The sequence below is a fragment of the Nansenia antarctica genome, assembly GCF_963989245.1.
Source record: "Nansenia antarctica genome assembly, chromosome: 4".
NCBI classification, from domain to species: Eukaryota; Metazoa; Chordata; class Actinopteri; order Argentiniformes; family Microstomatidae; genus Nansenia; species Nansenia antarctica.
In genome coordinates, this window is record NC_137689.1 from 15,288,916 (window position 1) to 15,305,494 (window position 16,579).

General features: G+C 41.6%; 2 protein-coding genes across 2 annotated transcripts in view; both read left to right on the top strand.

Annotated features, from left to right (window-relative positions):
- Window positions 1-6,121: 6,121 nt before the first annotated feature.
- Window positions 6,122-7,648, top strand: LOC308155721 (olfactory receptor 51I2-like; the record flags this gene model as incomplete). The annotated part of the gene is made up of 3 exons (XM_080529095.1): window positions 6,122-6,337; window positions 6,692-6,986; window positions 7,623-7,648. The coding sequence occupies 3 exons, from the start codon at window positions 6,122-6,124 to the stop codon at window positions 7,646-7,648; spliced, it is 537 nt and encodes a 178-aa protein (XP_080385221.1).
- Window positions 7,649-12,142: 4,494 nt separating this feature from the next.
- Window positions 12,143-16,579, top strand: part of LOC308155722 (olfactory receptor 51L1-like) — a gene marked incomplete at both ends in the record, with an annotated part of 11,129 nt that continues 6,692 nt past the window's right edge. The window contains one exon of the mRNA XM_080529096.1: window positions 12,143-13,058. Coding sequence (XP_080385222.1) covers window positions 12,143-13,058 — 916 coding nt within the window. The remainder of the gene's footprint in view (window positions 13,059-16,579) is intronic.

The following is a 16,579-nucleotide window of genomic DNA, read 5'->3' on the forward strand; positions in this document are numbered from 1 at the left end:
CCACACTGATTCAGAAAACAGAATAAACTTTATACATAAATACACAACACTTCAGGGGGATAACGTTTGCAAAAGAACTGTACAGGTTACAATCAGGTATATAATAATAGTTAGGGAGTAACATATCATTCACAAATTCAACAATAATAGAACCAGTATACGTATGTTACACAGTCAACTGTTAAGTGGGACAATGACAATCAACGGCCTAATCTCATCTTAAACCTCACCAAAACTCTCAGGGTGGGTGTAGGATGGAGAGAGGAGAAGGCAGGGTAGGTGTAGGATGGAGAGAGGAGAAGGCAGGGTGGGTGTAGGATGGAGAGAGAGAGAGGAGAAGGCAGGGTGGGTGTAGGATGGAGAGAGAGGAGAAGACAGGGTGGGTGTAGTAAACACTATGTAAACACTTTGTTTGTGGACAGGTGGTAATGTAAATCTGGGTTGTTTTCAGCCAGAAAAGAAAGAAGCTCAACGTAGTTTCCTCTGTTTGTGGACTTGGCGCTTTCATTGTGTCCCCTAAATGAAAGTTATTGTTTACCCAAAAACAGGACACAATCGATCAGTATTATCGATCAGTCAACGAAAGCTTTCGTTGTGATGCTCCGTTTCCCTGCGCACTTTCAAAAGTTTCACATCTACCGGCATAGTTCCGCATCTCAATAGTGAATATCAATAGTGCGTATCAATAGTGCGTAGCAATAGTGCGTATCCAATCAAAAGACGTGCTGGGTGCTGACATCATTGAGCCTTACAGCAGGCGCCGTTGTTGCTTTTGCTCGCATCTACGTAGGTTTACTAGGTACGCCACAGGTTTTCTCGTTCCAACGTTAAGTTACAGGTCGGATTCGCAGCACCGTTTAATGTGAAGGCGGGCAGATTTTTGAGCCCCCTAGCAACACATTTTGATTGGATAAAAGCTCTAACATAAAGGCCAGCCCTCCAAATCTCAATCGGAGACTGGAAGCAGCGCAACCAAGAGGAAAGCTATGAAATGAAGAGAATAGACTATGGGGAATCATTAATACATATTTGTGGAAAATATATATTAAAATAAAATGTATATTCTGATGATGTTTAGGCCAGCAGAGAAGGCCTTGCTGGCCCTGACGGCACACCACTGCTGTACTTATCATAACTGTACATGTCCTACTCTAATGGATCTTGAACGAAACGCGCATTATTTTTATTAAGTTGAATTGCTGAGTTGCGTTTGCAACTTTATGAGAAATGATCTGCTGATCAGACCTCCGTTTCTTTCTTTATATAAACGGGTTATTTTGATAAACCGGATACATTTTGTGAATATATATGGTTACTTTCTCGCCTGAAAACATATTAAAACTTCATAAAATGACATATTAGGATGCTTAGTCCAGGGCTCAAGTTGCGTTTGCAACTTTATGAGAAATGATCTGCTGATCAGACCTCCGTTTCTTTCTTTATATAAACGGGTTATTTTGATAAACCGGATACATTTTGTGAATATATATGGTTACTTTCTCGCCTGAAAACATATTAAAACTTAAAATGACATATTAACACTTGTAGAGGCAAATTAAAGCTTTTCGCTAATGGCGGCCAAAACGGAGGTTTCAAAAACACTCGCCAGCTGGTCGTGACGCGTGCGCGTGCCAGCTGGTCGTGACGCGTTAGGCCGCACCCCCGGTAGCTTTTGCCCAGCGGAAGGTTTTTCCCTGACACAGCCATACCAGACTGTGTCACATATACTTGGCCAATGAAAGAATTCTGATTCTGATTCTAAAAAAGTTTCACAACATTGTTATGTATAATCTATTTCAGCATTTTTTTTTTTTGCCTTTCTTTCACGGTTGCACGATTGCCCCTATTTGTTCCATTGTAGCCGGATGAGGGTAACAATGGTGTCGGTAAGTTTCTCAAAACCAAGCCAAAACCAAAAATGTGTTTGTACCCTTCTGGATATTCTAAAGTTATTCTCAGTACCTTTTGGGATTCCACTGATGCAACTACTTCATAGATAAACATGTTTATCAGAGGTCATGTATGTATTTCCATCCCCTTGAAAGCAATTAAAACCACTCACTGATGAGACCTAAAGGACACTGAGACGAAATTGAGCCCTCTGTGGAAAGTGCCTGGAGATGAGGACAGAGCTGCAATGATCTCCCGTCAGAAAACACTGATGGAACTCTGATGAAATTATGTTCAAGGAGTCATGCCCTCTGTGCCCATCAACATTGGCAATTGATCAAATCAAGGGGGTAAAAACTATATTGTGTGCCAGATTTATAACCTCTTCACAAACGTTACAGTATGTATGTTTTCCATTTTCAGATATCTGAGTGCAACATTCATCAGATGTCTTTGTATGGTCTTTGTATCTAGTCAAACAATAGCCCTTAATCCATCCCATAGTTTTAGTCTTTGTTCATAATCTATAATCCAGCTATGTTCATTATCAACATATCATACAGCCTTTGAACCATCTCAGTCCTCAAAAGACTGGCTGTGTGTTTCCTTAAGGTGTTTCTTTTCATCGGTTATAGAACAGGCAAGACAGACTTTCTTTTCAGTTATGGCCCACATGGAGATTAAAAGTAAATCTGTTTTCAATAAAATAATCTGTGTAGCGATGAACATTGTGACATTATTATTAAATGTATTTTGTACAAGACAAACCTATTCAGCCCAAGCCTACCTTGTAGCAACTAATAATGTAATAACTGGCAATAATGTAATAGTACTGCTAATAGGCTAATGTAATAGAAATGCTGAGCGAATAATGTATGATGAAGCACTATCCAATGAATTTGGAGGCATTTGCTTGTACTCGAAAAGACAAGATGCTTCTGTACACTTCAAAATAACATAATCAATTGTTGTAACATCATAAATTAAGACATGTTAGCCAGTTCTAGTGTCAGCTATACTGTATGCCCTAACATTAGCACCCCCTCCACCATGTTTTACAAATGAGGTATGCTGTAAATCTTGGGCAGATAATTGCAATAACACTTGCAATCACTCTGGTACATGTTGGGCGATACCGCTGACCTCTACCTCAGCAGCGCGTGTGTGTGCGGTGCTGCTGTGGCTCTCATTCTTGTGGTATCCATAAAGACAGCATTTCTGCTGCGGAGTTGCTACTGCCAGCCCTATCTTTGTACAGTGAGTTTGCCATCAATAATATAATCATTAATAATAATGTCATTTCACTTAATTATAAATTGTTCTGGGTTCAGTCTCTGCTGTCATCCATTCTTAATAAGCGGTTCAAAAAGTGAAACATTATAAGCAGAAAGCAGTCATGTCTTTTTGTTTACCCTTATTCAGAGCGAGGGAGAGAGAGGGAGAGAGAGAAAGATCACCGGAAAAATACTGCCTTCACTTGATGTTCTTTTAAGTTATTAACATACATGGGGTTTCTGCTATGACTACCGTATACATAGTATACCATAGTATACCTACTCACATTTCTGGGTGCCTATCACTTTAAGACTCACATTCTCTGGTTAAAGTAAATGACCCTGCTAGCTTTGTATTGCGTGTAAAAAGAGTGAGAATGTGGCCTGGGGTGGTCCAGTGGTCTAGCACTTATTATTATTAGCTATTTTATGGGTTTGAATCCGGCCCATGCCCTGCTGACATGCCCTTTCTGCCTTCTTCTCCTTACTTACCGTTTGCGATGGTGAAGGTTTCAGAACCGTGGTCTGCCCGTTAGCAGCGCCAGCTGTCCTTCATCTCGGAGTGTACCACAGACATTCAACATGTTATGGGGAAGGACAACCGGGTTGCTGATTGCCTCTCCCAGGCGGTCGCCGGTGTGGTTCACCTGGGCATTGACCACGCCCACATGGCAGGCGATCAGGCCTCTGACCAATACGCTCAGGCCCTGGAGGCAACAGGTTTTCGATGCTATTCATGGCCTATCCCACCCAGGGAGGAAGCCATCTCAAAAACTGGTGGCAGCTAAATTTGTCCGGCACGGGCTAAGAAAGGACATTCGGAAGTGGGCCCCACTGGCAAATTTTTCAGTGCCGGAGAGGTGGTTTGATCATGTCAATGTGGACCTGGTGGGGCCTTGCCACCTCCTCATGGGTTTACCTACCTCCTCACAATGGTCGACAGAGCCACACGGTGGCCGGAAGCCGTTCCACTGTCATCTACCACGGCCGCTGAGGTGGCTCGTGCGTTCATTGGCACTTGGGTCGCCCAGTTTGGCGCTCCATCAGACGTCTCCTCCAACCGGGGGCCACAGTTTACGTCTGAGCTCTGGAGTGCGGTTGCCGGAGGCCTGGGGATGAAGCTACACCGCACCACTGCATATCACCCACAGGCCAACGGGTTGTGTGAGCGGTTTCATCGCTCTATGACAGCTGCACTTAAAGACAGTAGTTGGGTTGACAGGCTCCCGTGGGTCATGTTGGGCCTCAGGACCGCCCCTAAAGAGGATCTCCAGTCATCATCTGCCGAGCTGGTTTACGGATAGCCACTACGGGTTCCTGGGGATTTCGTCCCTAACGCCAAGATCCCTTGGTCGGCGGTCAAACAGTGAGCCATGCTCACAGCATGGGCTAACCCAGTCATATGTGCCACCCTGCCTGCGGACGGCGGAGTATGTGTTAATCTGCCATGACGCCCACCAAGGACCATTTCAACCACCCTATGATGGTCCATTTCGCGTCCTCGGCCCCCGAGGCGGGGCCACCCTTCAGCTTTGCCCCCACGCCACCACAAAGCCTCTAAAAAGCCACCTGCTGTCCCTCCTAAGCATGCCCCTGTTGAACTTTCAGTCCCCGCTCCGGTTTTACGGAGCCATTTTGGACGGGTGATCCAGGCCTCGCTATGGTGACTGTTGTTAGATATGATGAATTCAGCGGGGAGGTCTGTAGCGGACACTACTGAGGGGCATGACGTACATAATTCACCTGTGTGTTTCGGTTGTGGGAAACTGTGTGTGGGCACTTTAGTGCCAGTCACTGGGGTGTATAAGGGTTATAGGTAACATATAAGGAAGTGTTGTTGTTTGCTATTCATGTCAACAGTGAAATAAATGCTGACACTGTGGGCTTTAAACTGGTACCAAGTCTCCGCTTCGTTTGTACGCTCCAACTCCTACAGTGATATCGTAGGTTCTAAAATGTAAGAGAAGTGTGACTACTGATACACAGATCAGTGCAGATCAGAACAATGATCTTACTTAATCCTCTTCGTTCCTTGAGGAACATAAGGCTGCGACTATCTGCCTCCATCTGGTCCTATCCTTTGCAGCGTGTTGTGCCTCACCCCAGGTCAGGTTCGTAGTTTTCAGCTCTGAGGTCACAATTCTCTTCTAGGTTGTTTTTGGCCTCCCTTGTTTCATCTTTCCAGGTGGGGTCCATCTCAAGGCCACTTTGGGAATGCAGGTCTGATCCATTCTGAGGACGTGTCCTAGCCATTGGAGTCGGCGTTGTATAATCTCCAGCATCACATTGCAACAGCTTGTGTTTTTGTAAAGGTCCTCATTTGAAATCCTTTCTGGACAGAAGATTCGACATATCCTCCGGAGACATCCATTGTGGAATGCATTAATCTTCTGCCCCCACTGATCTATATATACATTTAATTGCTCCCCAGACGGTGAAACATGACATAGAACTGACAGTCCTTTCACTGACTTGAGTGCTCCCAAAAGATTAAGATAAGACCACATGACATGATTTCAGAGGAGATCAGAGATAAAGAGTTCAGAACTCTGCAGTCCAGGTCATGCCATCGACGGGGAGACATCACACAAAGGTAAAGACATTTTCTAATCACAATGTGTGTTCATAATATCATGCTGCATGGTAGAAGTGGTATGTGTCAAGTAACACATATCATACTTTACTTATTATACGTATAGTGTAAGTACTGTAAATGATGATGCCCTTTATTTAATCTGTAAGGATATTTATGTTTTGGCATCATCCAGCATGGCAATTACAAAACTAACTAAAATGTCAAGATTTGTGCTGATACATATCTGATTTCAGGTAAACCAAATGCTAGGGGACTTACACCCATTCATTGTATTGTTCTCTTACAGTATCTGAAGAAATAAGCACCAATTATGGAAAATTCATCAGTAGTGACATCCATCATATTGTCTAAATACTACGGAATGGAACATCTTAAGTACATGTACTTCAGCATTTTCCTTATTTTGTACATTCTCATTGTTGCTGAAAATGTCATTCTCATTGGAGTGATCTACACTGAGAAAACATTACATCAGCCAATGTATTTCTTTGTGTGTAATTTGGCAGCAAATGGCCTCTATGGGAGCACTGGTCTAATGCCAGCACTACTGAGTCATTTAACCTCCCACACTCATGAGGTGTCTATACCCTTATGTCAAATACAGATCTATTGTTTACACACATTTGCTATTGGTGAATTCACAATTTTAGCAGTGATGAGTTATGATAGGTATGTTGCCATATGCTATCCACTGCAGTATCACATGATGATGTCATTGACAAAGGTTTATAAACTCATTGCATTCACCTGGCTTTATCCAATGGTGGTATTTCTCCTGTTTTTCATTATAACTATTCAACTAAGAATTTGTGGCAACAATATAGACAGATTATACTGCACAAATCACTCACTTTACTCACTCTCCTGTGCAGATACCTCTATGCTGGCCTTCGTGGGATTACTCTCTCTGTTTTTCTATACTTGTCCACAGCTTGCAATGACCTTTTATTCATATGTACATATCTTAAGAATCTGTGTATTATCTTCGAAAGAATCCAGGATCAAAGCACTGCAAACTTGCACTCCACACATCTTTGCAGTTATTAACTACGCTATAGGGTGCTTTTATGAAATGTTGCAACGCTCATTCGACACAAGCCATTTACCTTACGCAACTCATGTGTTTTTGTCTCTATACTTTTTGATATTCCCTCCTATTCTTAATCCAGCTATCTATGGTATAAGTATTAAAGCCATAAGAGTGCCATTGTTGAAACTTTGTCATGGTAAGAATAGGGTATTGCAAAAATAATAGCAAAGGCTGTTCCATTGTCCATTGATAAGTTGTGGATAGAATGTTTATTGTGTAGGATATTACAGGTGAAAATATACAGTAGGTATTTTACCACACAAAATGTACAAAAGTGATTTGAATTGTCAGTGAACAACTTCAAAAGGTTTGTATGTGTTTATGGGTTTTTATGTGTTTACTCATGATTGATGTGTATGGTACCACACTGCTGAAAATCTCTCTGAAAAAGCAGTTTGTTATGGAGCCATTATATGTTTTGATATTGTGGATATTAGAATAGCTGAAATGTTTCTCAGCCAATCACAATGTGTGGTCGGATCTTAACCATTGTATAAAATAAAATACTTTTTTTACGGCATTTTTTTCTGTTCACAATTTGCTTCTATAATATCATACTGCATGGTATGAGTCACATAATAAATGGCATATTAGACCTACAGGCTAGTTTAGTTAGTTAGTCCTCTTCACCCCGTTGAGGGGCATAGGGCGTCCACCAGAGCTCTCCATCTCACTCTCTTTTGGGCCTGGGCCTTTGTTTCTTGCCAGCTCACCCCGATGTTCTTCAGGTCTTGGAGTGTGGAACGTCTCCAGGTGTTTTTCGCCCTTCCAGCTTTCCTCTTCCCCTGCGGGTTGTAGTCCAAGGCCTGTCTAGTGATGTTGTTGGAGTCCTTCCTAAGGGTGTGCCCTATCCAGCTCCACTTTCTCCTTTTGATGGTGGTAGCTATGCTGTCCTGGTTTGTTATTCTCCACAGCTCTTCATTTGTGATTCTGATTACAGGCTAAGTACTGTAAATTATGATGACCATTTGATATGATGCGTTTTTGTGTGACTATATGCCAATTTTGTGTGCCTATCAAATATTGCAATACTCATTGTTTAACCTTAAACATACTTTCAGTGTGCCCACTCTCAGGACATAAACTGCCCACTCTCAGTAGTAAACAACATCCTTAGGAGCAGGCACATATACCATATCAAGTAACAGTGAGACCAGTTTAACTCTAAGGACATAGGAGCCTTGCCCAGTGGTCAGCAGGGTAGAACAGCATGGACACAGGATAGAGCCATGTATGGGAACCAATGTCAGTATTGTAAGTTACGAGGTAAAGCTATTCCCTCTCTGAGAACAAGTATATAAGCTGTAACAAACATCAGTACTTTGCTCGGCACCCGCCTTAGCCAAGCTCGGCATTCCTTATGTCGCAGCCATGCTCGACATCTCCTATGTCGTAGCCATGCTTGAAGCTTGGACTTAACAGAACATGCTGCCTTGGAAACATCTGTACAAGAGAATGTAACCCAGATCTGCCTAATACAATGATTACGATTCAACCTTCTCTCTGAGTCTTCATATATATCATTTCCGGCCACCTGACCAAGAAAGATCTCCACATATCACCATTATTTAATTTGTACAGATTTATTTTATTTTTTTTTTGTCATCCAAGCAGGGCAGGTACAAAACCAACTACAAATATCAACGTATGTGGTGATGCATAGCTGAAGGAGGGTAAACCAAATGCTAGGGGACTTATACCCATTAATTGTATTGTATTCTTAAGGGCTCTGCACACAGCGTGCGATTTCTGTTGCGCGTGAACGTTCCATTTTGAAGTTTGAATGGAAGTCTATGAGAACATACAACAGAAATTGCATCGCACGCTGTGTGCATTGGGATGCAATGTTTTACGATGTTCTCATAGACTTCCATTCAAACTTCAAAATGGAATGTTGACGCGCAACAGAATCGCACGCTGTGTGCAGAGCCCTTTACTGTATCTGAAGAAATAAGTCCCACTTATGGAAACAATTTATATAAAATAAAATACATAATCATGAACGTAATTTTGTTAAGACACTTCCAGAAAATATTAGGTTCTGCAACAAATCTCTTTTGTTTAAAGTTAGTCTCTGAGATATGATATTATGCCTGTGAAAACAACTCTCTTCAAAGACATTGTAATGAACAAGAGCAAACAAGAGCATCCACTAATTTCACTGCTCTCCAACATTATACTTGAGATTTTCACTCTATCGCAACGCGCTCTATTCTCTATTCTGTTGCATCTCAGTTTAACTGCCATAAATATTACTTTCTTATATCTTTTTGTTGTTATTATTCATTTTACTTGAAATTCTCATTTTAGTTGATGTTACATGTAACATGTATGTATTTTTTTTTAATGGATGTTGATTTGCTGTGTTTAATATGTAAGAACCTATTTTACGTTCACACATCGAGATTTGAGCATGCGAGAAATCTAGTATGTATACTCGATTTTGGAAAATATTATAATATGCCATGACTGGACACTACTGGGGTACTAAATCCCCAAAATGCATTGCGGGTCTCTTCAGTCACGTCAAACTGCGTCATACAAACTTGTCATACAGCTGTTGTTTACATTGTCCGATAGCCTGGAGACCGAAAGCTCGCAATAAACATGTTTTTTTGCACAGATTTGAGTGTGCAGATGCTGCTTTTTTGCACTCTTTACACTACTTGATACTTCAGCTGCAGCACCTCAGCTAAGTCTGATCACGGATGAGCTGTGTTTTTTTCACTATATTGGGAATTTACATGGTGAAATGCATTCTTAGACATGACTACGTCGTCATGATTACAAAGATGCCACTTGAAATGCATGAAACCCAAGTTTATTTGTGTCTTACACACACGTTCGCCTAGTATTTGACTGCCTGTAGCCCAGTCACGAATGGTCCCAGTATTGTAGCTTCAGACGGAAGAAGTTGGTTGTTATTGTGCTTGCCCACGATATGTTATTGGTCATATATATTTATTTTAATCCTGTTCTTTTACAAACTGCTAAAACAACAATATAGTAAGCTAGTTACTTAAGCTAGCTAAAGATATTACCCCCCCAAATCATGTTCAGTCCGAGTGCGCGTCTCTTCAGTCTTGTGAAACTGCAATGGCGGACGGCGAAGCGACAGGAGCTCGACAAGTTATATCGTATATTATATTAGATATGTATATTGTATAATAATGTATTGTACAAGTTAGATTGATGTTAGTTTGATGATTAAAGATGATTGATCTTAGATTGATGATTTAAGATTCATTTATACATGAATCTGTTGCTCTGTTGGTCTGATGCTATAAAAGATTGTAATTTAAGAAGATCCTCACTTTCTCTCATCTCACATCACAATATAGCCTATAGCCTACTGGGCAGTGGCGGCTGGCCAATAGAGGGCGCTAGGGCGCCGCCTCCACCTTCCAACGCGGCCCCACTTCCTAGTTGCTACTTGTAAAAGATTTTTTTAAATAAACATTGTTTATTCATAAAATGCGGCTGATATTCTGTCGGCGCCTATCAGCATTCATTAAAAATCCTCCAATACAATAAACATTTTATCTGTGTGTGTGTAAAATTCACTGTGAAAATACAGAGGGTAGGGAGTCGGGGACGCCGGCCGAATGGGACTCTATGGCAGTCCAAATACTTTTGGCTTACACGTGAGCTGTAGCAGCGCTCCAATTGGCTGTCTCCTATTTCCCGGTCGGGGCGCAGAAAAGTGCGCCCTGAGCATGCGCAGATTATAGGCTTACCTAGGCTGCAGCCTAGGGCCACTACCACTAGGGGGCCACGACGGCCACCTAACATTGGATACACATTTATTTATTTTTATGTGTGAGACTTGAGCCCTGAAGCTAAGTAAAAAATAAATAAAAAAAATGCAGCTGCGACGACCAATGTAGCAACAGAGAGACAGACAACAAGGAGAGGAGAGCAACAGAGAGACAGACAACAAGGAGAGGAGAGCAACAGAGAGACAGACAACAGGAGAGGAGAGCAACAGAGAGACAGACAACAGGAGAGGAGAGCAACAGAGAGACAGACAACAGGAGAGGAGAGCAACAGAGAGACAGACAACAGGAGAGGAGAGCAATAGAGACAGAACTGAGGTGAGGTGAGCAACAGAGATAGTTCAGGATGATAACAAACAGTTCAGTATGACAGAGACAACTAATAGAAAGACAACTGTATGATTATAGAGTTTACATGTTCAAGAAAATATTGTATGATAATAGAAAAATACACTTTAATTTAATTAAAGAAGTAACAAAGAACACATTTATTATCACAATTGCATGATCCATGTCTTTCTCCATTGAATAAATAATGCCTAGTTGAATGGCTAAACAAGACAACTGTCTGGACAGTACTGCTAGAATTATTCACCTTACCGCTGCACAGATAGACAAAGGGTATAAGTCCATCCTGTATCGCGCGCTTTGCGCACAAAAAACAAGCTGAGGTTATTTGGAAATATAATATAATATTTCCATTTTATGGATAGGCGTTTCCACTGTTAAATACACTAATAATTTGTCATGTGTCCATTTGTGGTGCGCTAGAACCAGCACCTTGGGTGGCCAAGGCCGACGGTTAGCTGTAGTAGTTGAGAAAATATCTCTCTATAACGCCATATTTGTTATAAATACTAATGTTATTCCTATATATCTCTCTCTCTATATATATATATATATACACACTGTATAATAGTGATATTGAGGGTTCTAAAATGTAAGAGATGTGTGACTACTGATACACAACAATTAAGTTGCCCCCACTGATCTATTTACATTTAATTGCTCCCCAGACTGAGACTGTGAAACATGACAGAACTGACAGTCCTTTCACTGACTTGAGTGCTCTCAAAAGATTAAAATAATGCCACATCATTGGAGTGTCATAAAGACCACATGACTTCATTTCATAAAGAGTTCATAAACTCCAGTCATTCTCCAATCCAGGTCATGCCATCGATGGGGAGACATCACACAAAGGTAAAGACATTTTCTAATCACAATGTGTGTCCATAATATCATGCTGCATGGTAGAAGTGGTATGTGTCAAGTAACACATATCATACTTTACTTATTATACGTATAGTGTAAGTACTGTAAATGATGATGCCCTTTATTTAATCTGTAAGGATATTTATGTTTTGGCATCATCCAGCATGGCAATTACAAAACTAACTAAAATGTCATGGTTTGTGCTGATACATATCTGATTTCAGGTAAACCAAATACTAGGGGACTTACACCCATTCATTGTATTGTTCTCTTACAGTATCTGAAGAAATAAGCCCCAGTTATGGAAAATTCATCAGCAGTGACATCCATCATATTGTCTGCATACTACGGAATGGAACATCTTAAGTACATGTACTTCAGCATTTTCCTTATTTTGTACATTGTCATTGTTGCTGAAAATGTAATTCTCATTGGAGTGATCTACACTGAGAAAACATTACATGAGCCAATGTATTTCCTTGTGTGTAATTTGGCAGCAAATGGCCTCTATGGGAGCACTGCTCTACTGCCAGCACTACTGAGTAATTTATCCTCCCATACTCATGACGTGTCTCTAGCTTTATGTCAAACACAGATCTATTGTTTACACACATATGCTATGGTTGAATTCACAATTTTAGCAGTGATGAGTTATGATAGGTATGTTGCCATATGCTATCCACTGCAGTATCACATGATGATGTCCCTGACAAAGGTTTATAAACTCATTGCATTCACCTGGCTTTATCCATTGGTGGCATTTCTAATGTTTTTCATTCTCCCTCTTCAACTGCGATTCTGTGAAAACAATATAGACAAATTATTCTGCATAAATCACTCACTTATGAAGCTCTCCTGTACAGATATATACCTTGTGAGCATTGTGGGATTAGTCCTTGTGGCTGTATATACTTTTCCACAGATCGTAATGATCCTTTATTCATATGTACATATCTTAAGAATCTGTGCATTATCTTCGAAAGAATCCAAGATCAAAGCACTGCAAACTTGCACTCCACACTTGTTTGCAGTTATCAACTACTCTATAGGGTGCTTTTTTGAAATATTACAAAGCAGATTCAACACAAACCATTTACCTTACAGCACTCATGTGTTTTTGTCCCTTTACTTTTTGATATTCCCTCCCATTCTTAATCCAGCTATCTATGGTATAAGTATTAAATCCATAAGAGTGCCATTGTTTAACGTTTTTCATGGTAAGAATAGGGTATTGCAAATACAGTAACAAAGTCTGTTTCACTGTGCATTGATAAGTTGTGGATGGAATGTTTATTGTGTAGGATATTGCAGGGGCCTCATTTATAGAAAGTACTTTGGATCAAATTTGATCTTACCCGTGTCGTACGTAGAAAACCACGTCAACGTAGTGATTTATACAATTTCAACGTGAGTCAATTTGACCATGGAAACGATCCTAGCTCTACGGTCGAAAACAAAATAAAGCAAAACCTTTGACTGTGAACCTGGCTACCTGGAATGTCCGCACCCTCCTTGATGCTCGAGATGGGACAGAGAGACCTCATAGACGCCATTGCACATGAGCTTAAGAGGTACAACATAGATCCTAGCATTCTCTTAACTGAATCACAGAATTACACTTCTAATGCTGAGGAAACACAGGGGAAACAACAGTTCTCATGGAGAACACAAATCACACTGTCATGGAAATAATTGACAGTAAACTTCAGTGGCATTTAAACCCTTAAAGAAAAACCTGGTTATTAAGACATGTAGGCTCTAATTGCCATCTCCTACTAAAGGATTTTTAACATAATTAACATATTTCATGTCTTTCTACCAAGATATTTTAGTAGGAGATGGCAATTAGAGCGTATTAAGGCCTACATGTCTTAATAACCAGGGTTCCCTTTAAACTAATATGTGGCACACTCATAACTTGCTCTGCTAACTGCGAGCTCATCATCTCTACTCATCTCTCGTGCTAGGGTTTTAGCCCTCTTCTGGTCAGTGATTGGTCACTCTGACAACTCAGTCCTCAACAGTCTTAGAAGAACAGACTGCCTTTTTAACAGGAGGATACCTCTTAACTCGACAACTATTCCATTTCATTCGCAACATCTGGGAAAAGGAGACTCTTTCTCAAGAGTGGAAAGACAGCAACATTGTCACCATATACAAAAGGAAGGGAGAAGATTCAATCTGTGGTAACAGCCGTGGCATCTCCCTCCTCTCCGTTGCCGAAATTTGGCATCCCCCAAAATGTTTCTGCATCCTCAAACAGTTCCACAATGGCATGCATGCATGTGTGCTTGTTGGTAGCCAGCAGACCCCCTTCTTCCCTGTGAAGGTTGGGGTGAAGCAGGGATGTGTTGGGGCCTCATTTATAGAAAGTACTCAGATCAAATGTTGATCTTACCCGTGTCGTACGTAGAAAACCACGTCAACGTAGTGATTTATACAATTTCAACGTGAGTCAATTTGACCATGGAAACGATCCTAGCTCTACGGTCGAAAACAAAATAAAGCAAAACCTTTGACTGTGAACCTGGCTACCTGGAATGTCCGCACCCTCCTTGATGCTCGAGATGGGACAGAGAGACCTCATAGACGCCATTGCACATGAGCTTAAGAGGTACAACATAGATCCTAGCATTCTCTTAACTGAATCACAGAATTACACTTCTTTTTTTTTTTTTTTTTATAAATTTGTTTTTCAGATTTTATCCCTTTTTCACCCAATTTGGTAGCCAATTTAACCCAACTTAGCATCCAATTATCCCCTGCCTATTGCATTGGATCCGCCGCCCGACCCCGTGGCCGGCAGTCCCAGAGGAGGGCGCCAGGCAGACTAGGCTGACTGGCTCCTCGAGCCCAGTACCGTTATTCCGGCACCCCAGGGGGCGGTGTTGCGCGACGGATCCTAGTCCAGAAATACTCCTATACCCCCCCTCGGAAGCGGCCGGCCAATATGCCGCTTCCCGTGTGCCTCGGCCATTATCTGGATCTGGCGAGCCGGGATACGAACCCCGGCCCCGGTGGGCAGCATGCACTAGCGGCCAGTGCGTAGACCGCTACACCACCGCGGGGCCTAGAATTACACTTCTAATGCTGAGGAAACACAGGGGAAACAACAGTTCTCATGGAGAACACAAATCACACTGTCATGGAAATAATTGACAGTAAACTTCAGTGGCATTTAAACCCTTAAAGAAAAACCTGGTTATTAAGACATGTAGGCTCTCATTGCCATCTCCTACTAAAGGATTTTTAACATAATTAACATATTTCATGTCTTTCTACCAAGATATTTTAGTAGGAGATGGCAATTAGAGCGTATTAAGGCCTACATGTCTTAATAACCAGGGTTCCCTTTAAACTAATATGTGGCACACTCATAACTTGCTCTGCTAACTGCGAGCTCATCATCTCTACTCATCTCTCGTGCTAGGGTTTTAGCCCTCTTCTGGTCAGTGATTGGTCACTCTGACAACTCAGTCCTCAACAGTCTTAGAAGAACAGACTGCCTTTTTAACAGGAGGATACCTCTTAACTCGACAACTATTCCATTTCATTCGCAACATCTGGGAAAAGGAGACTCTTTCTCAAGAGTGGAAAGACAGCAACATTGTCACCATATACAAAAGGAAGGGAGAAGATTCAATCTGTGGTAACAGCCGTGGCATCTCCCTCCTCTCCGTTGCCGAAATTTGGCATCCCCCAAAATGTTTCTGCATCCTCAAACAGTTCCACAATGGCATGCATGCATGTGTGCTTGTTGGTAGCCAGCAGACCCCCTTCTATCCTGTGAAGGTTGGGGTGAAGCAGGGATGTGTTGGGGCCTCATTTATAGAAAGTACTCAGATCAAATGTTGATCTTACCCGTGTCGTACGTAGAAAACCACGTCAACGTAGTGATTTATACCATTTCAACGTGAGTCAATTTGACCGTGGAAACGATCGTAGCTCTACGTCGTGTATTGACCTTGCGTACGCACATACTGGTTATGAGTTACAGGCATGTGAGCCGCACTGCCTAGTGTAATTCATGCAAGTGGCTCGTAATAAAATTAACGATGTTGTTATCAGCCGAGAAAATGAGTTTAATTCAAGATTTAAAAGGAACTGATGTTTATGATTGTATTTCAGTCTTCCTTTATATCCCTCCGGAGCTGTCTATCTCCCCTTCAACATGCCTAGTAGTGCGTTCCACAACGGACCTTGCCCGGCCACGCGCTAAATTATACTGGAGTTTCTCCGGTGTCTGGGAGTTCGCAAAGGGAGTGAGCAGCCATATAAGAATAAGACCACCTGATAAGAATAAGACTATTATATTATTACAGTATAAGCAGCACTCGAGTTGAGGGGGGATGGCATCCCCCCAGAAATAAAAACAGTCAAAATCATCCCCCTCTTTCCATACTTTATGTCATGTTATCAATGAACGTAGTATTACTGCTATTTCAAGGTGCGAGGGGGCACGCACACATGCAATTACATTTTTACCAAGTTACTGACACTGAAGTCACTGACGCTGAGGGGATGCTAAAATTGTCCTCATATGATCAAATCCACCACCTCCCCTGATTTTCTTTTACAACTTGAGTACTGAGTATAAGCATGTGCCTGGTTAGTTGTCATGATCAAACGTTACAAATGCAACTTACCGAGAAGCCACTCTTCTCTGCTCTCTCCCGCTTCCAGACGAACGCCTACCCTATATTATAGCACTTGTCTTAATTGAGCCGCTATAATTGAG